Source organism: Mustelus asterias, chromosome 6 (genome assembly GCF_964213995.1).
Source record: "Mustelus asterias chromosome 6, sMusAst1.hap1.1, whole genome shotgun sequence".
In the NCBI taxonomy this organism is placed as follows: domain Eukaryota; kingdom Metazoa; phylum Chordata; class Chondrichthyes; order Carcharhiniformes; family Triakidae; genus Mustelus; species Mustelus asterias.
In genome coordinates this window covers 74,389,619-74,413,494 of record NC_135806.1, presented here as the reverse complement: position 1 = coordinate 74,413,494, position 23,876 = coordinate 74,389,619, and the positions used below count along the sequence as shown (strand labels likewise).

The 23,876-nt window shown below is 40.8% G+C and overlaps 1 protein-coding gene across 1 annotated transcript in view; it reads right to left on the bottom strand.

Moving 5' to 3' along the window:
- Window positions 1–1,499: 1,499 nt before the first annotated feature.
- The window catches only part of LOC144494938 (E3 ubiquitin-protein ligase MARCHF3-like), an 83,875-nt gene continuing 61,498 nt past the window's right edge, over window positions 1,500–23,876 (bottom strand). Inside the window, exons 2-5 of the mRNA XM_078214568.1 lie at window positions 22,869–23,108; window positions 20,315–20,519; window positions 7,020–7,229; window positions 1,500–3,662 (exon numbers count right to left, since the gene is read on the bottom strand). Coding sequence (XP_078070694.1) covers window positions 3,504–3,662; window positions 7,020–7,229; window positions 20,315–20,519; window positions 22,869–23,056 — 762 coding nt within the window. The 5' untranslated portion in view covers window positions 23,057–23,108 and the 3' untranslated portion in view covers window positions 1,500–3,503. The remainder of the gene's footprint in view (window positions 3,663–7,019; window positions 7,230–20,314; window positions 20,520–22,868; window positions 23,109–23,876) is intronic.

Genomic DNA, 23,876 nt, shown 5'->3' with positions numbered 1-23,876 from the left:
TGCAGAAGACTAACTAGATTGACACCAGGGTTGAAAGACTTCAGTCATGTGGAGATGCTGGTGTTGTTCTCCTTGAGAGTAGAGAAGAAGAGATTTGTTGGATCATAGAATCCGTACAGTGCAGGAGGCCATTCAGCCCATTGAGACTGCACCAAGTCTCTGACAAAATATCTTACCCAAGCCCTCTCTCCCTGCCCTATCCCCGTATCACCACAAATTCACCATGGCTAATCCATCTAACCTACATATCTTGGAACACTAAAGGGCAATTTAGCATGGTCAATCCACCTAACTTGCACATCTTTGGGTTGTGGGAGAAAACCGGAGCACCCAGAGAAACCTCAAGCAGCCACAGAGAGAATATGCAAACTCCACACAGACACAGTCACCCAAGGCTGGAATTGAACTCAGATCCCTGGCGTTGTGAAGCAGCAGTGCTAACCACTGTGCTGCCCATGTGTTCAAAATCATGAGTTTGATCGCAATTTAAAAGGAATCACTGGCAGAAGGGGTGAGTAATCATAGATACAAATGGCAAAAGAACCAAAGGTGATAGGAAAGGAAACATAAATAAGCAGCGAGTGGTTGTGATATGGAATGCACTGCCTGAAAGGGAAGCAGATTCAATACTTACTTTCAGAGGGATCTGGCTAAATACTCGAAGGGATAAAAAAAGTTAAAGGTTACAGGGTAATAGCAGGAAAGTGGGCTAATTAAATATTTCCAAAGAGCTGGCATAGGAAATGATAGGCTGAATGATCTCCTGAGCTGTTTCATTCTATGATTCTTGCCATTGCATAATAAACCCCTGTTTAACACTTGCACAAGATTACCGAAAAGGAGAACTAATTTTATCACTAACTAGAATTAGGTGTCCAGATCACCAACAACCTGTCTTGGTTCTTCCATGCCGACGCTATAGTTAAGAAAGCTCACCAATGCCTTTACTTTCTCAGAAAGCTAAGGAAATTTGGCATGTCCGTTATGACTCTCACCAACATTTTACAGATGCACCAAAGAAAGCATCCTTTCTGGTTGTATCACAGCTTGGTACAACTCCTGCTCTGTCCAAGACCACAAGAAATTACAAAGGGTTGCCCAGTCACTCATGCAAACGAGCTTCCCATCCATTAAATCTGCCTACATTCCCCACTGCCTTGGAAAAGCAGCCAGCATAATCAAGGACCTCATGCACCCGTCATACTCTCTTCCACCTTCTTCCATCGAGAAAAAGATACAAAAGTCTGAGGTCACGTACCAACCGACTCAAGAGCAGCTTCTTCCCTGCTGCCATCAGACTTTTGAACGGACCTACCTTATATTAAGTTGATCTTTCTCTACACGCTAGCTATGACTGCAAAACTACATTCTGCACTGTCTCCTTTCCTTCTCTATGTGTGGTATGCTTTGTCTGCATAGCGTGCAAGAAACAATACTTTTCACTGCAAACTAATACATATGACAATAACAAATCAAATAAAAAGGATAATACATAATTAATGCAGGATATAATTTTTGTATTTCAAATTTTATTTCTGTAACTATTTTTCCTGGTTAATACAAAAATTGTAAATAAATTATTACAATTGCATAAGTGAACAGCACAGAGGAGAAAATACATGCATTGTTGTGCACAAAAATTTAAAAAAAAGTGTAGCAAATTCATTTAGGTTTATGAGAAGTTATGACAATGCATGACTAATGGAGCCATGACCACAGACTTGATCCACATTCTTAGAATACATTGGTAATTTCCAAAAAAATCTATTACCGTTCCCTCAAATCCTCCATTTTAGCATCTTAAAAGAAAATTAGTTTAATATACACATTTAAGGTAAAAAAAATCACATGACTTACACTAGATACATGTAATGTAGATAGGATATAACAAAATGGCACAACATGGATGGCATCTTTCTTTATATATACTTTCCAGGAGGTAGAAATTTAGAGTGTCAAGGTGAATCAACACTTAAAGGGCACAATATCTTGTTCCCTCTATTGCCATTATCCCAAATATTTTGCATATTTACTATACTCAACATGCCAAATTTTCAGGTCAGTTAAGATTTTGTGTCATAATCAGACATTTCTAAATGGACTATACAAATTATTTCTAACTTAATGCATCCTTCTAAAATATTGCCTGCCCTGAATGTTTGAAAAAGAAACATTTTTTCATCCCCACGTTATTTTAGTAGAGCGGAGAAACATTTGTGTATTAGAAGTCATATCATTCTGGAATTAAAACAACCTGAAAAAAATGTCAAAGAATTAAAAATATTAATTGTAAATTTTGTCAGCAGTTGAGAAAATTCATGGGACTGATTCGGAGCTAACTTAGTTACCATTATGAAATGATATAAATCTATTAAAACTACATTAAATGAATATCTTTTTGATTACTATGTTAGCAATACATTGATATGGCTTTATACACTTGACTTAATAGTATAAATTAGCCTGTTGTACTGCATGCTAATTGCAATACATTCAGGTTTAATTATTGCTGTAGAATATTCCACCAGATTTTAATATTTCAACATTATAATTATGCACAGAATATGAACCAAGTATTTTCAAATGTGCTAATCAGCAATTTTGCATATAATGTAATTAGATACCAAAACCTATAGCACCAGTGTAATGATTTAAAGGAACATTTCCAATACAAATTAAGTTTATACTGCTTTTTGTATACAAGTGTATTACATCTAAAGCAACATTGAGTAGTCAGGCCTCAAAGATAAAAATGATGCATGATACAGTATTTTGCAGCAAACGCAAGACTGCTTAGGATAATCAATGTCTTTAAAATGAATGTATTTTAAGTAGTCAGAGTCCTAAAACAAACTGGGAGATCTGTCCCATACTGCTTTCTGATGGAATGGGTTAAAAGAAAGTATTGCAAAGTGACTGTCTACTGCATAGTGGTATTACGATTAACAGGTTACTAAATCAGTCAACTTGCATAATTTTGTGAAAAAAATAAACTTTAGGATAGTAAGTCAACAAGTATAAAAGTTTTGATTTGTCTCCTTGACAAATTAGGCGATAACCAATTATAGCTAGAAACAGTTTAACTTCTGGAGACACAAAACACTATTTTCTGAATCCGATGAAGCTTTTAAGCAGAGAATGAAAAGTGATCCATCATCCCCACTTTCTAGAATAATACATAAAATCTACATCAATACCATTGCGTACATTACCTAATTAGGGGAAAAAAACATGTATCCATAAAGAAATTATCTGACATTAAAATGAAACTAAATACAAAGTAACATTATCAGTAATGTTAGCATAAAGGGCTATATTGCAAGCCCAATTGTAGTTACACAATTTTATGAAAAATTGGCAATATAATCAAATCATCCAAAACCTATTAAGTTACTGTTTGTGAAACCAGGCTAACTTTTGAAGAAAGATGGCATACCAAATTAATTCTCTTTGGCCAGAGCTCAAAGAACGTTCAACCCTGAATCCTATGAGATTAACAGAAGTCATACAATTGTCTCTTTCGAGTTCCTTTTCATTGGATGCAGGCCAAGAAGCAATTGTTGAGAAGACGATGCACCCGGTGACTTTGGGAGAAGCACTATTACTCTTTGATTGGTTCGACGCCACTCATTGTATAATCGACAGTGATAACGGAATGAAACCTTGTGGGTTTAAAATAAATTCAGCATTAATAAATTTCCCTCATATCCCCAAAACACAAATAGTTTAAAAAAGCCAAACCCGAAACACTTAACCCAGAAAGCGTCAAATAAAATGAAAAGTATTCATCCTCAGTCTAGCAAAGGAAATGGTTAATATGAACCAACTTATTGCCACTAAATTGCAAACTCAATAGGGTCTTTTAAGAGACTCCTGGATGAGTACATGGGACTTAATAGGATGGAGGGTTACAAGTAGGCCTAAAAGGTAGGGATATGTTCGGCACAACTTGTGGGGCTGAAGGGCCTGTTTTGTGCTGTAGTTTTTCTATGTTTCTATGTTAAATACCATCAGCTAATTTGAGAATATACAACACAGCATTTTCAGAAAATTGCAAAAATATCGCCATCAGATTATGAGGAAACTGAACTGATGGTGAGATACTTAAATCTCTATGGAACACTGGTATAGGAAGAAGAACATTCAATTAAAATGATCACATTTTAAAAGTAGTTTCCTTATTTTTTTAAAATTACATGCTGCTTGCATTTTCTTTTCCACTTTGAGAATAGACTTTGGCCGGAATTCTTCCCAAAAAATTCTAAGTGTCGAATTTGCGCTGAAACTGGAGTAATTCACGCTGGTTTCTTCAGTGGGAGTTCAGAGAAGAATCTCCCACACTCTGTGCACGGCAAAGGTCACTAGCATATATATCATTATAAATCGGTGGCGGGGCCTATTCCTGACCGAGAGGCTGACAGCATAGCACTGAGCAGGCCACTGTGCATGCGCCAATCTGTCAGTGCCGAGATCGGTGCATGTGCAGTGACCCCTGTCTGCTGACCTCCTGATTGCTGGCCAGCTTGATCATTGGCCAGCCCCGCGATCCCTGGCCCTCACAGGCTGATCATTGGCCCCCTGACCAGCCCCAAACCCTGGCCCGCCCCAATCTCCAGTCTCCCCCTTCCCCACGCCCCCCACAGTCCTGGGTCCACTAAATTATATTCAAATGACCATTTAAATGGTCTTGGCACCTCCCCACCGATTTCCGGCGCGGAGCTGACGCCATTGGAGATCCAGCGCTGGAAGATGCTATTGGGCGGCAACGCATACACGAATCGGACGACGCGAGAATCTCCCGGCCTGCTGCGCTAATTTTTTTAGCGCAGCAGGATGGGAGAATCGCGACCTTTATCTCTGATCATGGCTATAGGATATTTTTAGTCCCAGTGCCAGAATTGTTTTTGTCACCCGTCAATGCCTCAAAAGTTCTGTGGCACATCAAGGCAAGTTTTTGAGACAAGCCCAACTAAACTCTGACACCACTAAGATTTTACAGTCAGCATGTTTGGGATTTGGGGACATTGCAATATCTGACTGGAAATAGCTATTTTCTCCAGTGGTAATCAATCATCTGTCCCTGACAAAAGGTCATAGACCTGAAACATTAACTCTATCACCATCTATTCATAGACACTGCCTGAGCTACTTTGTGTTTCCAATATTTTGTGTTTTTAATTCAGGTTTCTGTTAGCACATTGCTTTTTTTGTACCAATAGCTTCCGTTGGAAAACAGAAACGCCATTATCTGTCACCTCTTCACATCGCGAAAGACTTGCAATTTGCCAATTTATTGCATTTCACACCTCGAATGCCCCATGTGCAGGTTCATTGCACTAAGTATCAAATGCATATCTTAATCCAGTGGAGATAAGAATATCACATCACTGCCACAATTTACACTCAGAATGGCAGTATTGGTACTTCAAATCAAATGATAGCTTCAATGTAACTACTACTGGGGGTGGGAGGAGTGGTGCAGAACAAAAGTGGCAGGAATAAACAGATGGAATTGCTGTACCCGAGTATTCTGGGAAAATCCCATCTGTTTTCAATTTTCTCTGTTCATATCATAGGCAAGAGGACTAAAAACTCTAGACAAAGATAATCCCAGCAGTTTCCCAGTTAAGTGGGTTGGAAACAGAATTTCCTATGCAGGGCGTAGTAGGTTATAAAAGAGGAAATGATGGTTGCAGAAGGCATCTGTGTAGGACATATAAATACAGATACAGCAGAGACTTGCTGCAACGCAGTGCCTTTTTAGTAGAGAAACATCCTGAGCTGCTTCAACATTCCACTGACAAACATTGGCAACCACTTGGAGGAGGAAATATTGGGATATTTGCCTAAAAGCCTGGTTAAACAGGCAGATTTTAAAGGGGAATTTTATATCGTAAAAGGTGAGAAAAGAGAAAAGTATTTATTAGTGTCACAAGTAGGCTTACTAATGTAATGACACTGCATTGAAGTTACTGTGAAAATCCCCTAGTCGCCACACTCCGGCACCTGTTCGGGTACACTGAGGGAGAATTTAGCATGGCCAATTCACCTAACCAGCATGTCTTTTGGACTGTAGGAGGAAGCTGGAGCATGCGGAGGAAACGCGCACAGACATGGGGAGAATGTGCAGACTCCGCACCAACAGTGACCCAAGCCAGGAATCGAATCTGGGTCCCTGGTGCTGTGAGGCAGCAGTGCTAACCACTGTGCCACCATTCAGGGAGGAAATTAGGCCTTAAAAGGAGGAAAACATAGATGCCAGTGAGGGATGAAAGGGATGGGGGGTGCACAAGAGGCCAGTGTTGAAGGAATTGAAAGTTCTTAGAAGGTTGTAGGGCTGGAAGAGGTTACAGAGAAAAAGAGGGAGTGGTTGGAGTGTTGAAGCCATGGAAGGATTTGAACATGAAGGTGAGAATATTGAAACCAACCAGTGACAAGTCAATTATCAGAAACTGAGGCTAATGCACTTCTGCCATCAATTTCTTCCATCATTTTGTCAAGGCTTTGCTTGTTGTTGTGCTGGGCTATCAACAGATATTAAAATCGAACCTCTGAAAACTACTCTCTCGTGAATAGAACATAGCACAAAAAGGGGTGCAATGTGTCTCAATTTATGAGTAGTCTTCATAGAGACATGAGGCAAAGGTAGAATAGAGAAAAATAGTGCAAAATATTGTGCACTATATCTGATTTGGTCTTAATAGTATAATTAGTAAGGATTATAATTGTAAGTAGAGAACAGCTTTGTTCAAACAATGATTTAAAAAGTTTGTTCCTGGCCATAAAAGGGTTCTTGGAAACTCTGTCACTGCAACAATTAAATGCTGATGGAGATGGGCACATATATTGACTGATGGAAAAGTTATCTACAAAAGTATAACACAATGGCTGCTTCATTACTGCTGGTTTCAGTATGTTTAGTGATGCATATAAAATTGTTAGATTCACCATCATGTTTCAGCTATAATGGAATGATTCATGGTAAATGGTATTTACAAGAAAAATATATTTATACTTACTAGAGTCCAAAATAGATAAATAGTGAAGAGTGCAACAGTCAGTGCAATGAGTCCAACTGCTTCTAGTCGGCTGCTAAAGTGTAGATGGTCCACTGCACCTCGCAAACACAACCAGCCAGAGACCGTGGCTAGAGGAGTTATAAACAGGAAGCACACAATATCTCCAAACAAAGTCCGCTTCTCATGTTGTGGGCCTGGATTTCTTAACCACTGGGTGGGGTGAGGAAGGGAAACAGAAGATCAAAACATTAATTGTGATTTATTTCAGTGAACAGTTGTTCGCTTTCCCTTAAAAAGATACGTTCAAAGTCAAGTTCTCTTTTTGGAATCCCTCACACCATTTCTACTTGTGGGTCTCCAATCTCAATCCCATTCTACATAAAGACGGCATTCCCGATCCCCGCACAATTCTGGTAAATCTCCTCCATACCCCCTCCAAACCTTAAAATCTTTCCCAAAGGACAATGCTGGAATCGGCACAATACTCCACCAGAGGCCTTTCTTGCTTTTGATATTCTCAGCTTCTATTTATAAAGCTAGAAGTCCCAAATACCTTTTTAGAACTGTTATAAAGTCATTCCTTAAATCAAAAATAACTTTATTTACAGGCTGATAACCACTAATTGAATTTTAAATGACTGAAATAGCATTCCAGTGACTTAAAACAGCAGTTTCTAAGATGGTGTAACATTTGCACTGTTGTCCCTTACAAATTTCAAAGCCTTTAAAATGCCTGCAAGAACCCATCAAAGATAATCATCTCTGAGGAATGTGACAGAGTCACATCTCCTGATTCATCCACAGATCATCCAGACAGCTGCTGGGTGAGGAACAAGCCATGAGACTCTAGCTGAGAGAAGAACCCTTTGCAACCATAATTTAGTTATGAAACCAGGGACCTGGAATCTATTAATCATGACCATGTTTCAGCAACTGGTCAGTTTGAGAGAGAGATTTATGTTACAAACCAACTGACCCTCTTGTGTTTCAGAAATTGCTTTTCTCGGGGCTACAGAAAACAAGCCAAAGAGACCCCAGAATGAGAATATCTCTCTCTCCATCCAGTCTGCAAGCTCGAGTCCAGTCTGCTGTTTGACCATCCACATCCCACAAGCAGCATTTTAACAATGAGTCACCAGCTGGTAACTCCAAGAGAACATATATAAATCATCTATCAACATACTTGTCTTGATGCTGAATCCAAAGAACCACTGGGCTCCACCGGAAACAGTCTAAGTCATTGCTCCATTGGACCTGCATGACTTGTAAATTTTATTGGACTTTTTATAAAAAAACTGCTTAAATCTACTTTTCCACTCTAACCTACATGTGCAAACTTTGTGTGCATGAAAGTTAGAAAGCTTTTATTAATTTTTCTTACGGGTTAAGTACAGTAAATACTTTTTGTTCATTTTTAAAAACTTACAAGGAAACCAGTCTGCTTCTTTAACAGCACGAACAGTTAAACACTTACTGAATTGGCAAGCACACACTTAACTAAAAATCTGTTGCGGTCAAATGAGTGGGAAAACAGCAGAAGCATTTTATCCCTCCTCAGCTGATTGTAACTGTACTCTCATCACTTTGCCTTACCACCTTCAAAGATTCCTGCATGCAAAATCCCACATCTTTCTGTTCTTGCAAACCCTTTAAAATTAAACCATTCTGTTTAACGTGGCTTTCCCCATTCTTTTTCCAAATCACTGATTTTCCTTTTTATGAAAAGGCAGAGTTGGCAGGAAATTCTTTCTGGATCAGTTTTCTGAATTATCTAATGAAAGTTACAACTGAACCTGCCCCCAACATCCTTTCAGGTCGCATACTTGTGATCATAACTTACTGAATAAATTTCACCTCAAAATTTACCGGTCTCCGAGCAAGTCCAATGCCTTCATAGAATCCCTACAGTGCCAAAGGAGGCCATTCAGCCCATCGAGTCTGCACCGACCACAATCCCACCCAGGCCCTATCCCCGTAACCCCACATATTTACCCTGCTAATTCCCTGACACTAGGGTCAATTTGGCACGGTCAATCAACCTAACCCACACATCTTGGACTGTGGGAGGAAACTGGAGCACCCGGAGGAAACCCACACAGACTGGGAGAATGTGCAAACTCCACACAGACAGCGACCTGAGGCCGGAATTGAACCCACGTCCCTGGTGCTGTGAGGCAGCAATGCTAACCACTGCGCCACCTTGCCGCCCCTTCTTGGTCATAGAAAGATGTCTGAATGCTTTCACCTTGTATTCTGGGTGTATTCTGGTTCCTCACACACATGACCGTCACACACCACTTTGAGGGTTAGAAAGTTGCCCAATAATTTTTGCCGTGTAATCTTATGCTTAATGCTCTCTTGATGCTGGCAAAAAATAGAAATACACTTTGCGGAGAACCATGGTCAGGAATCCTTGTGCTAGCACTTTGTTCCAAAAGCTTTTGGTATCAGCTTTGCTCCCATGCAACGTTCAGAAAAAATTGATCCTGAATGGGAACTCAGCGTTCATTATAATTGATATAGCCCAAGGCTTCACTAGTGTTGACAAGGGTAATATAGCCATTAGGTGGGGTTTGAATTTGAATTTAGGTGACACTTAATGAGCCAACCAATTGGTTACATATAACAAATTTAACAACAGTGTTCTCACCCAGGGATTGCAATCATTCCAAAAAAGGAATCTCCAGAATGAGATGGGGGGGTGGAAATTTCCCATCCCATCCACTACGGGAATTGTATCAGGCGGGGGTGGGTGGGTGAAGATGGACCATGCAAAGGTTCGTTGACCTCGGGGCAGGATTTTCCGATTTTGGGGCGAGCATGGCCAGAAAATCCAGTAAGAAGTCTCACAACACCAGGTTAAAGTCCAACAGGTTTATTTGGTAGCAAATACCATAAGCTTTGGTGTTGTGAGACTTCTTACTGTGCTTACCCCAGTCCAACGCCAGCATCTCCACATCAGAAAATCCAGCCCAGGGTCGGTTAATGGTGGAAGAGCATATGTTCAAAACAAAACAAAAAATCAACTCCCCACCCTAATTCACTCCTGTATATTCTTTTCTAAACCAGCATCAAAAAAATGGGAAAAATCATCTAATCAACAATTCTGACATGTCATTTAGCAACCACCGAAGCTTAATTTGACATCGTGGGCTTTATGCAAGAGCTTTGCAATCTCCTGTTGGGGACAGAATTGCATCCTGTCATGTTGCAATGTTACACAATTCAGCACAAAGATATCAGAAGTTCAACTAAATGATCTGGCAATACTCAGATTACAAGAAGGAATGGCTGTACTTTGAAGATAAAGGCTATTGTGAAGTAACTATTTTTATTTTACACAAATTGGCACTTTAAAATTAGTAATCTTCAAAACACATTAAGTAACCACTTTTTAAAAAAAAATCAAAACAAAATTAACTTTGAAGGAGCTGCAAAGCTTAAAAACAAAATCACCCAATGATTGTTTTCCAACTCGGTAATGTAATGTGATTTTTATCTCTCCATTAAAAAAATTACTATGAGTAAGTTTTCTTTGATGCATTGTGAACTAGAAACTCGAAATCTGAATTATTATTAATTGTTAAAAGTTGAAGGGAAACTTAATTTATTGACCCAAGAACCGGCTAGGTCTAACATGTTTATTTCACAAAGACATGGAGATTAGACTATTAAAATTTAACTTTCTGCTTGACTGAGAAGCAGCCAAGCCAGACCATCTTAAGTCAATTTAATAGTATTAAGAATAAGACAAAAGATTTAAAATCAGTTGAACTAGAGACTGGTCATACCCATGTTTCACTGCTCATACGTGGAAAGTGCTGTTTTGGATTTAGTCATAAAACAATTCTTTTTGGCTCCTTCGCTTCATTGTCAAAAATTTTGATATCTTAAGTACACAACATATTCCTTTAGTACAAAATAGCAGAATGAACCCAAAATAACTTCATAAAATGATGGTTGGTAAGAATGCCCTCAACTAGATGTTGCTGTATAATTTTATGAAGAAGTTCAGTTTGAAGAGGCTTATAATTAAGCTGTCTGTAGTAATTTAACTGATAGTTATTCCTTGATGTTTAGACTTCAAACTCCAAAGCATATTTTTGGGAGCAGAATTGTCCAACAAGTTACCCTGCAGGAAATTTTGTGCATAGCGTACCCACATCTCTATTAAAATACACTAACAATGAATTCTATGGGGAAGCCTTCTCCGTAATTGTCTATTTCCAAGAATAGATTCGCGTGCACATTAATTTGAGGAGATTCTAGCTATCATGCTTTTAACAGTGAGGTACAAAAAGCTGATTACCTTTAACCCACCTTGCTCCCATCTCTTCTGTATTAGAACCATAGAATTCCTACAGTGCAGAAAGGGGCCGTCCGGTCCATTGGGTCTGCACTGATGCTCCAAAAGAAGATCCCACCCAGGTCCTTCCTCTGCCCTATCTCCATTCCCCACAAATTTACCATGGTTAATCCACCTAACCTACACATCTTTGGACACCAAGGGGCAATTTAGCATGGCCAATCCATCTAAACTATTGGTTGACGTGAGAAACTGTTTAAACATGAGTGACACTACTGGAGCAGTCAGCCCACAAGTGTGTGGGATGGGAATATAGTAGTGGCATTTACACAGCCATTAGCCCGGTTTACTTTGGCAAAATGATAATTGCAATGAAAATATTGAGACAGTTCTTTCATATAGCCAAAGTCAGTAACTCTCTAAATTTAGAAAAAAAGACAAGGAAGAAATATGTTGAGCATTTTCTGGTACTTTGTTAGGCATTACATTTGTAAAAAAATATTATTGGCTAATTGTCTGGTGCTTTTTCTCTCCACTTCAGATAGAATTTAAAACAACATTTTCTTCAATATTCTTCATCTCAGGCCAGGCCAGGAATTATTTTGGCATGGAATCATCATAGCATTTTGAAAATAACTTTTTAACAAGTATGCTGGTCTCCCAGCCCCCATTCCCAATTTGTCATGATGTCCCTCAGAGTTGAATAGCATGCCTACACTTATTGCCTAGGCTTACATAAGAAGAATGGTCATTTGCCCATGCTATTAAATGCCCATTATTTAGCTCAACACATATAAGCAAGCCTTTAAGTGCAGGCAATTTATGAAACCAGAGATGGTGCAAATTTTTCCAATCATCTAAATCGATATATTTTTTAAATGAAATGCCTGATGAAGAATAGATGTTCCAAACTTGGAAGTCGTCATTCAAAATTGAAAAAAATTTTTGAGACTGGAACAACTCTCCTGGCTGATTAGGGGAATAATCCTGCCAAAGACTCCGCAACCGCAATACATCACTCATATGACATCCTTGTTACTTTGCGTACTAGAAACACTGTTTTCTTCAAGAAGAAAAACCTTAACATAACATTTAAAAAGCAACTGATGAAATTCCTATATTGCGATTCTTATACTCCCAATATTCCATTTACCCATTCGAAAAGTTGGGCTTTTAAAATGCATTTCCAAAACGTTTGATAAAACGGCAAGGGTATTCAAATATTGAAGTGGGTATTTAGTAAAGGGGTGGCATGGTGGTTACCACTGCTGCCTCACAGCGCCAGTGACCCGGGTTCGATTCCTGGCTTGGGTTACTGTATGTGCAGAGTTTGCACAGTCTCCCCGTGTCTGCGTGGGTTTCCTCCCACAGTCCAAAGATGTGCGGGATAGGTGGATTGGGGGTGATCTAGGAAATTGGATCAGGAATTGGCTAGCGGATAGGAAACAGAGGGTGGTGGTTGATAGTAAATATTCATCATGGAGTGCGGTTACAAGTGGTGTACCTCAGGGATCTGTTTTGGGGCCACTGCTGTTTGTAATATTTATTAATGATCTGGATGAGGGTATAGTTGGGTGGATTAGCAAATTTGCTGATGACACCAAAGTCGGTGGTGTGGTAGACAGTGGGGAAGGGTGTCGTAGTTTGCAGGAAGACTTAGACAGGTTGCAAAGTTGGGCCGAGAGGTGGCGGATGGAGTTTAATGCGGAGAAGTGTGAGGTAATTCACTTTGGTAGGAATAACAGATGTGTTGAGTATAGGGCTAACGGGAGGACTTTGAATAGTGTGGAGGAGCAGAGGGATCTAGGTGTATGTGTGCATAGATCCCTGAAAGTTGGGAATCAAGTAGATAAGGTTGTTAAGAAGGCATATGGTGTCTTGGCGTTTATTGGTAGGGGGATTGAATTTAGGAGTCGTAGCGTTATGTTGCAACTGTACACAACTCTGGTGCGGCCGCACTTGGAGTACTGTGTGCAGTTCTGGTCCCCACATTACAGGAAGGATGTGGAGGCTTTGGAGAGGGTGCAGAGGAGGTTTACCAGGATGTTGCCTGGTATGGAGGGGAGATCCTATGAGGAGAGGCTGAGGGATTTGGGATTGTTTTCGCTGGAAAGGCGGCGGCTAAGAGGGGATCTTATTGAAACATATAAGATGATTAGAGGTTTAGATAGGGTGGATAGTGATAGCCTTTTTCCTCTGATGGAGAAATCCAGCACGAGGGGGCATGGCTTTAAATTGAGGGGGGGTAGTTATAGAACCGATGTCAGGGGTAGGTTCTTTACCCAGAGGGTGGTGAGGGATTGGAATGCCCTGCCAGCATCAGTAGTAAATGCGCCTAGTTTGGGGGCGTTTAAGAGATCCGTAGATAGGTTCATGGACGAAAAGAAATTGGTTTAGGTTGGAGGGTCACAGTTTTTTTTTAACTGGTCGGTGCAACATCGTGGGCCGAAGGGCCTGTTCTGCGCTGTAATGTTCTATGTTCTATGTTCTATGCTAAATTGCCCCTTAGTGTCATTGGGACTAACTAGGGTGCATGGGGTTATGGGGATAGGGACTGGGTGGGATTGAGGTCGGCGCAGACTCAATGGGCCGAATGGCCTTCTCCTGCATTGTAGGATTCTAAATTAATACAAATAATCATTAGCATTTATAAATTAAAATATTTACACTTTGATTCAGACTTCAATACAAGTTGTTTAAATTAATGTGAGTTTCTTGGGTTATGCAAGATATTTTTCTCAGATCATTTAAAAACTTGTAAAAGTATTTTGCTCTCCTTTTTCAAAAACAAGATTTAATAAAGTAGTTAAACAGCATAGATGCCAAATATTATACTATTAGAAATTAGGGGAAGTTTAATAACTACTTTTAAAATCCAATTCTGTTTTTCACTCAGTGGGCCTTCAGAGTGAGACCCCCTCAATTCTCGTCCGAGATGGGCAAAGTACAAGTGTCACTTTTCCACCCTACCCGCACCCACTGGGTGGGATAAGGCCCTTAAGTGGCCATCATTTCATAGAATCATAGAATCCCTACAGTGCCAAAGGTGGCCATTTGGCCTATTGAGCCTGCACCAACAACAATCCCACCCAGGCCCCATCTCCGTAGCCCCATGCATGTACCCTTCTAGTCCCCCTGACATTAAGTGGCAATTAACCATGGCCAATCAACCTAACCCGCACATCTTTGGAGTGTAGGAGGAAATCAGAGCACCCGGAGGAAACCCATGCAGACACAGGGAGAACATACAAACACCATACAGATAGTCACCCGAGGCTGGAATTGAACCTGGATCGCTGGCGCTGTGAGGCAGCAGTGCTAACCACTGTGTCACCGTGCCCACTTACGGGCCTTAATAGGTGAATAGGCAGGTTTCCTGCCTGAGCCCCTGCATGCCAAGACGTGCAATTGCATCTGGGTTTGGGCTGGTTGGGGGAGGGGGGGTCCAATTCATTCAATTTTATGTTTCCCCCTCTTGCCTCAGAATTCACCTTAAGGGGAAGCATAAAATTTGGCCCATAGGGATCATACGGACTGAGTTTCACTTCTGCCTCATTGTTCATAAGAGTAGGCCATCTAGGTATTTAATAGGATCACTGTCCTGCCAGCATTTTGCTTTTGTACTCCTCCAGTTAACATTGAAACAGCAGCTTAGCAGATGTCTGAAGACAACTGGATTGGTTCATGGAAAGACCCTGCTAAAACATTGTGTATATTTTGATTAGTGCTTTTCAAATTTATTTACAAGTGATTTATGAGATTGAAGTAGTTTTTGAAAAAAATAGAAGCAATTAACTGACTTGCAGCCACCTTTAACGGTTTTGGGGATGAAAAAAGTTTTCCACAGGACCTCAAGAATGCCAACAGCGTCTGCATCTGGAAATGGAAAGGATCCAAAAATATATGCAGCAGCTGTTGAGGAATATGTCTTCTCTCAAATCGCAGGAAAGATCCTAACAAGGCTCCTATTAAACCATTTACTAGACAGTCTCATAGATAATGCTCTTCCAAATCAGAGTGTAGCTTTAGAGCTAACTGTAGGGCAACCAAATGGTGTTTGCAGCAAGATAACTACAGCAAAAGTGCATGAAGCAACATCAGGGTCCATATATGTTATTCATAGACCTAACAAAAACTTGTGACAGAATTGACCTAGTCTATGGCATTTGCTCTCCAAACTAGAGCATTTGAACAACTATGTCAAAATCCCATACACACACTATGATGACATTGTCAGACATGTTTGTGTCTGTGGCAAGATGTCCAATGCTTTTGTGGTAAACATCAGCATTAAACAACCATGCATTGTGGCTTCTAACTCTTCAATCTCTTCTTTGTTGCAATGCTTAAGGGAGGCATGTCTCTGATGGCTTCAAGTGTCAACATTAGGTTCCATTCAAGGAACCTCTTCACTCTGTCCACACGAACCTTCTGTAATATCCGAACTATGTTAGGGATTGGGGTTTTATACAAAATATGTGGCTTGCAAGTGCAGATTCAAACTAACAAGAACAAATTTATTCTGGAATCTCTTGTTTGTAAAAGAACAAATGGAAACTAAAACAGCAGCCTGTGCAACACCCTAATGACATCACCATCAAATCATGTGATCAGCTCTTAAAGCAATCACCCAACCATTTAAATATATAACACCTTCAAAGTCAGAGGTAGTAATCGGAGAACTTCTCGAAGCCTCAACGCGCATTACTCTGTCTTTGCTGCCCACAGGTTGAAAGGCATCCAGGCTATGGCAAACAAACTTTTCAAGTGCTGCCAAAGGTTTTGGTTTCCCAATCAATGTCTCCAAGACTAAGGTTATGTTTCAGCCAGCATCAGACACACACTATGGAACAGCAGATATAACCATTGATGGCACAGTCTCAAGTGTATGTTTATAGGTTGCTAACAAGGATACCAAGTTAGATTTTAAAAATTAAAGAAACTAATCTTGTAATTTACATGACTTTATTAGATATTCTAGAATAGTAAAGTAGGAAAACTGTGAAGTATGACGCAGCAAGAAAGATGCCAAGGGAGGGGGATTCTGGGAATTTGAAGTTAAGGAGCTTGCTCACAGTAAAAGGACTATACCTTGAAACCTGTATGTGGTAGTATAATCCATGTTAATCTATAAATCACCACCCAAGCTGTATGGTAGAGTTTATAAGAGTGTAAACTTGTCCTGACTTTGTCTCAATAAAGCCAATTCACAATAAAGCTTTGCTGCTGCTGCCAAGTCTGTTCCTGTCTTAAAAGGGTGAAAAACCTTACACAGGGTTGTAGAAACATTCGCATACCTCAGTAGTGTATTCCCTAGGGACACCATGATTGGTATCAGTGCACATATCCAGAATGCAGCTTTTGCCTAAATCTGACTTCATGGTCGCAACTGGAGCTATTGTGGCATTAAGCTGAAGACTAAAATTAAACTCTGCCAGACCACTGTCCTACCCATCCTGCCATTATAGCTCAGAATCCTGGGTGTGCTATAGGCACCATATCAAAGCTCTGGAACACTTCTGAAGACACCAGAGGTCCATCATGAGAATCTGATGGCAGAATAAAATCATGAGGTCCTTCATTGTTCCAGGCTCAACAGCATGGGCAGGGCAAGTCTCCCTCAGGGTTGATTACAGAATTCCTAACCAGGTCTTTACAGTGAAATGTCTTGGGGCAAACAACATCAAGGTAGTCAGTACAAATGATACAAGAATACCCTTAAAAAAAGAGCCTTTCCAGCTTCTGGATTGCCGACCACCTCTTTGCAACCAGCTGACCCATATGGAGACAAGCACTGAAACTTGGTTCAGCATGTTTCATGGACCACCTATGCCAACGTCGCAACATCCACCGGGCCTGAAGGAAGGCCAGAGATGTCACAGCTGGAGAGGTTTCCTCAAGTACCTACAACCACAACAGAAATTGCAAGTTCTGTGCATGCCCATGCTGACTTCACACTGGACTCTTCAGTCATGAGCAATCTCACAGAAGACGACAAAATCACTTGCAGCTTGGACATAGTTGAACAATGAGGAGTCTACAACGAATATTGGCTGAAATAGTTAATGTTACAAGATTGAAGATGATGGCAGTAAAACTATAGGCTCAGGATCAAATAGGCTACAAAGTCTTGTTCAATCTGAGACAGAGACAGAGATGGGGAACATAAATGGGTAGTGATTGCAATTTGGGCCAGAGATAATGATTTTGGTTTTCCAATGTTGAACTGGAGGAATTTGCAGTTCATTCAGGACTGGATGATGGACAAGCAGCCTGACAACACAAAGACAGCCCAGAAGTCAAGAGGTGGTGGATAGGTACAAGTTGCAGGTTGTCAGCATACATGTGGAACCTCATCCCATGCCTTTGGTTGATGTGGCCAAAGGGGAAAAAACTTAAAGTTTTAAGTTTACATTAACACTGCGAAGTTCCCCTAGTTGCCACAGTCTGGCGCCTGTTTGGGTACACCGAGGGAGAATTTAGCATGGCCAATGCACCTACCAGCATGTCTTTCGGTCTGTGGGAGGAAACCGGAGCACCCTGAGGAAGCCCACACAGACATGGGAAGAACGTGCAGACTGTGCCGGGAATTGATCCCTGGTGCTGAGAGGCAGCAGTGCTAACCACTGTGCCACCGTGCCACATAAAAAAAGGGACAGGGCCACAAATGATCCTTTATAACTCCTGATGTAATGCGGAAGTTGATTAGGGGATGCTCTTGCTATGACTGGATAAGTAAAAGTGAAATCAAGTGAGGGTAATATCACTGAGCTAGGCGACAGACAGGAGAGGTGTTCGTGGAGGATGGTGTGTTCGACTATCAGTCTACAGAGAGGTTGGGATGAATGAGGTGGGATTGTCACAGAATATATGTCACTACAATTTTGATCAGGGTGATTTCAGTGCTGTGGCAGGGGTGAAGGGGCCGGTAAGGTTGAACATGGAAATTGAAGGTGACCATTTTCAAGAACCTGAGAAGGAATACAGTTTGGAAATGTAGTTTAGAAGATCAGCACGGTAAAGAATATTGTTTTTGAGCAGGGAGTGGTAAGAGGGTGGTAGGTGAAAGTGTCTGAAGAGTGCCATTTATTATGTAGCTGTTATGGAGGCCAGGAACAAAATTTGGATTTTGTCTAATTGTCTAATGAAAATGGAGTCAAGAGATAAAGCAGCTGGATTCTATCGCTTCTCGGCCTTTTGGCTGAGATCAAGCCCAAGATGGGGTGCATCCTGTCAGCTTGGATTGTGTTCGTCTCCCTTGTGGAGACCTTCAATTGAATTCGATTGGATTTTGAATTTGGTTTTTGGAGAAAACAACGTATGCATTTCGGTTTGTCAGTCCATTTTGAGCATTGGCTTTGTAACTTTAAGGACAGAGTAAAAATTATTGATGAGATAGGAGAGATGATGTTAAAAATAACAGGCAATTGGCTGGAAGGTGGGGTGGGGGTGGTATGTAGCAGAGGCAGCTGAACAGATGGCCTCAATACCAGTGATAAGCAAATAAATAAGCTCTCCATAATTGAAGATGGTGTCTGGAAGGAAGAGAAAGAGGTTTAATGATATAGTTTGCAATGCAGTAAAGAAAGTAAGCAGTTGTCTTTAGCTATCCAGGATAGTCCTGCGGCAGTGAGCAGTTTTGACAGAGGAAAGCAAGGCTTGGTGATGCATGAAGTGGTCGATCCTGACCTAGAAATATATCGCTGTTCCTTCGCAGTCGCTGGGTCAAAATCCTGGAATTCCCTCCCTAACATCATTGTGGGTCAACCCACAGCACATGGACTGCAGCGATTCAAGGCGGCCGATCACCGTCACCTTCTCAAGGGCAACTAGGGAAGGGCAATAAATGCTGGCCAGCCAGCGATGCTCAAGTCCCATGAATGAATAAAAAAAAAGAAAAATCTCACAATTCTCGCTCTTTCATGAATAATCTGTACCAGATAAAACATTTTCAAGTCTTTCTTCTGACTGACAATCACAGTTCAGGAATCCTCTGGAAATAGGTGATTAGGACTTTGTTCTTTCAATGCATAATGTCAGATTGGCTTTCTATTATTTTACCAACTGATCTTTATTTGAGAGGTAATGGGACAACTCCAAAGTAATAAAGGAGCACAGGAGGACAGAGAATCCTCAGAATTAGGAGATATATATTAGTTTAAAAAGTGTTGGAACTGGTCGACAATGTAAATATTTACTGCTATATGTTGCAATTTTAGGGAGCAATGAAAATGAACTTCAAAATGGGAAAGTGTGAAATTTACAACTTCAAACTTGCATCTCACTGACATTAACAGTTGTTGAAACTTTAATGTGGCATTCTTTCTACAGGTGAATATTGGAACAACAATTAAGAAAGTCCAGATTTGAATGGAGTGTATTGAGGGGGAAAAGTAGTTGTTCCCAATTTAGTAAACTCATTGAACAAAATTCTCTAGGCTCCCATCAGCGTGTTTACTTGACAGCGAGAGGCGATGTACCGTTTGCTAGCAGCAGGGATCTTCCAGTCCTGCCGCTGTCAGTGGGATTTCCCATTGTAGCCACCCCAACCGCCAGGAAACCCACAGTGGGCGTGCACTGCCAATCGGACCAGAGAATCCAGCGCGAGTGAACAGCCAGAGAATTCGGATCATTGATCAGGTAATAAAAACAATTTTTTAAAAAGTCTGAAATGTGTGCTCATTACTGGATGTTAATACTGAACAGGAAATATTTCCATTTCAGGTCCCCAATCTCATTAGCAGATATAACACGAGTTTCATAAGAAATTAAGCTTTCCCACTGCACTCTGGAAAGTGCCTTGGCCCAAACCGAAAGATCTTCCTTGAAAGCAACTCTTTGGCTGGTTATTCGAACAAAGGCTTTTCCGCAGACTCAAATTTTCACAACCACACCTAAATTGTTTTTTTTTTAAAAATGCACATTAATTGCAGCACATCCTGAATTATTTTTGGAACACATTATTTATGGACACACATGACTTACTGACCTCTGTTAATGGTCTAGTTTTACGCTCCACTGAAAATTTGAAATGGCAGAGTTCACAGTAACTGGTGTTTGAGGAAGAAAGCCAGTGCTCCAGGCAGCTCCTGTGAATAGTTCCTAGGGTTCCTGTACACTCACAGGGGGACAATAGATTTTCTTGGTTGCTGCCTTCATGGCAGATCCTGCATATTGGTCGGTCATGCAGTGTGCTGCAAAAGTAAGAGGTTTATCAATGCCAAATTCAACACTATGTTAAACACAATCTAGAAGACCGCAAAAACAAGTCACAGAACCCCTACAGTGCAGAAGGAGGCCATTCAGCCCATTGAATCTGCACTGACTCTCCAAAAGAGCATTTTACCCAGGCCCACCACCCTGCTCTATCCCAGTAACCCCACACATTTACTATGGCTAATCCACCTAAACTACACATCTTTGGACACTAAGGGGAAATTTACCATGGCCACTTCACCCTAACTCATACATCCTTGGACTGTGGGAGGAAATCGGAGCACCCGGAGGAAACCCACGCAGACACAGGGAGAACGTGCAAACTCTGCACGGACAATCACCCAAGGCCAGAATCGAACCTGGGTCCCTGGCGCCATGAGGCAACAGTGCTGACCACTGTGTCACTCCGTCATATTAATGTCACAATCACACAACTGTTATAAGTGCAGGAGGAGGGCATTAAATCTATCATGTCTGCATCGCGCCTCTCCGAATGAGCTCAGTGCCATTCTCCTACTTTCTCCATCAGTCTGTACATTTTTCCTTTTCAAATAACAATCTAATTCCCTTTTGAATGCTTGGATGAAACCTGCTTCCACCACCCTCTCAGGCAGCGCATTCCAGATCTTAACCACTTGCTGTGTGAAAGTTTTTTCTCACATTAGTTCCGAATTACTTTCAATCTGTGTCCTTGCGTTTGGAAATGGGAACAGGTTTTCCCTATTATTCTCTCCAGAACCTCATGATTTTGAACACCTCTATCAGATGTCCTCTCAATCTTCTTTTCTCTAAGGAAAACAGTCCTGACTTCTTCGATCTATCTTCATAACTGAAGCTCCTCATCCTTGGAACTATTCTCGTGAATCTTTTCTGCATCTGCCCAATGCCTTCACGTCCTTCCTAAAGTGTGGTGCCAAGAATTGGACATAATATTCCAGCATCTTATACAAGTACAACATAACCTCTTTGCTCTTACACTCCATGCTCTTATTAATAAAGACTAGGATACTGTATGCTTTATTAACCACACTCTCAACCTGCCTATCATCTTTAATGAATTTTGCAGATATACGTGCAGGTTCCTCTGCACCTTCAGTGCTTTAGAGTTGCACCCTTTATTGTATATTGTCTCTTGATGTTCTTTCTACTAAACTGAATCATCTCATATTTCTCACTGCTTTAAACTTCATCTGCCACTTGCCTCCCCATTCCACCAACTTGTCTAAGTCCCAGTTTCACAGCTTACAACGTTAGGTTTTATACCAGAATAGAACTATGCATTACCTCTCTCCCTCCCAGATGCCGGCTCCCTAAAGGAGCACAGACATCAAAATGTCAACGCAATGGTCAGACCACAGGAACAGCAGTCACAGCAACAATGCCCTCCCCTGCCTGAGGTAGCTGGGGTTTCAGATATAGTGATGTGAGGAAGCACATCATGGCACCTTTACAGCCATTATGAATTCCTCCTCAGCAGTAACATGCCCAAACATTCCAGACCCAGAAAAGCAGGGTGGGAGAGAAAGGAACCCAGGCTGAAAGGCAAGCCCCTTCTAACTCCCACTTTTGTATGATTTCCACCAAGCTCAGAATGGGGTATGTGCCAGAAGTGAATGCAATGTAAACCCAACTCCTTAGCTCAGCAGTGGTGCCCACCACTTCCCTGGTGACCACGAATTGGAGCCTAGACTGTCCTTCTAGATCTGTTTCTTAAGCAAAGAGGATTTTACTGGTTAGCTTTGCTGCTTGGCATTTAAAAAAATGGGCATTTTTATTACTCCTTTTTAAAAATGATCAATTTATTTATTGATTGCTTTTTTAAATTTATGGTTGACACTGTGCTAACCCTATCTTGCTGAAATACACTCATCAACCCCTTGAGTGAGAAGAACATTGAAATGGAAGCATTACATGAATAGGTTCCACCCCTGGTTTACGGTAAACAGTGTTTTTTGCAAAGTAGAAACGTCTGCGAGCTGTCTGGAAAAACTCTGTTTGCTTCCAAAGTACAAGGTCAGTATGTAACTGAACAGTTATATATTGGATGTTTTGACCAGTAGTACTAACAAGGCAACAAATGAGAAGGCGCCGCATTGTGGGTTTTGAACCAATTCAGTGCAGATTTAAGAGCTATTGCCAGATTGAAGTCCAACATGGGAGAGAGATAAAACCTACACATGCCTCTGGTGACTTCACAGCACGTCCTGTGACTAGACGCACAGAGATGCATTGCATAACACTAACCAAATAACAACAATTCAGACTAGAAAAATTATTCTCTTGTCCTTTGCATTTCTGAAAATTATCCAATAGAAAATTTATTGTACCTGTGTGTGTTCAGTGTCTTAACCACTGCTGTTGACAACAGTTGCCCGTCTTTAGCTGAAACTTGCATGACATATTGTGGCTGCCCATTCACGATATCAGCAGAATCTTCCACTGTTTTTACTAAAGGTACCAAGCTAGTACAGTCTGAAAGGACCTCAGGTCGTTGATTGCAATGGCCAGTTGTCATGGCAACAGGGAATTACTCAGTCAATTAGTGCGATCCACATTCATATTTCCATCTAAAAGTGGGGAAAAATAGATTCAAGTGATTAAAATCTGGACAGATTGTTGCAAAAAAAACCCACATTCCTGTGTCAGGTGTAAAGATTAACTAAACAGTTAATAAATGAAATCTAATTTTTTAAATCTTTTTTCTGGGCGGGGAGGGGAGGAATTCATAGGTTTGGGCTGATAAGATTATCAATTTCCACATTCTTCACATCCAGTGTACCTACAAGCCTTATATTAAAAAAATTAGATGCAGACTAAAACTTCAAAGTGCTTTAGTGCTAACCTCAGCAGAACAGCATCCACTACCTCCTCAAACTGTACTGGAGTAACAACTACCATTTTTCACAGCGGCCATCTTGTTTTATCAGCACTTTGCGCCACTTAAGGGTATATGTGTGTTTTGGACTTTCAACTACTTGTAGGTGGCTTAAGATAATACCAAAAACAAAGAGGTAATGCTAACCTGTTACAAATTAATAATAAGCTGAAATATTAAGTAGAACATTGAGGCCCATTATGGAGGATTTATTTTAGGAAGGAGGTCAAAGCACAGAGTGGATACAGAAGAGATTCACTAAGATGATGCTAAGAAGCAGGGGTATAATAAGAGGCGAGAGAAACTTAAGCTTTTTGTTTAAATTTAGAGTCATAGAGGTTTACAGCATGGAAACAGACTCTTTGGCCCAACTTGTCCATGCCGCCCTTTTTTTTAAAAAGCCCCTAAACTAATCCCAATTGCCTGCATTTTGGCCCATATCCCTCTATACCCATTGTAC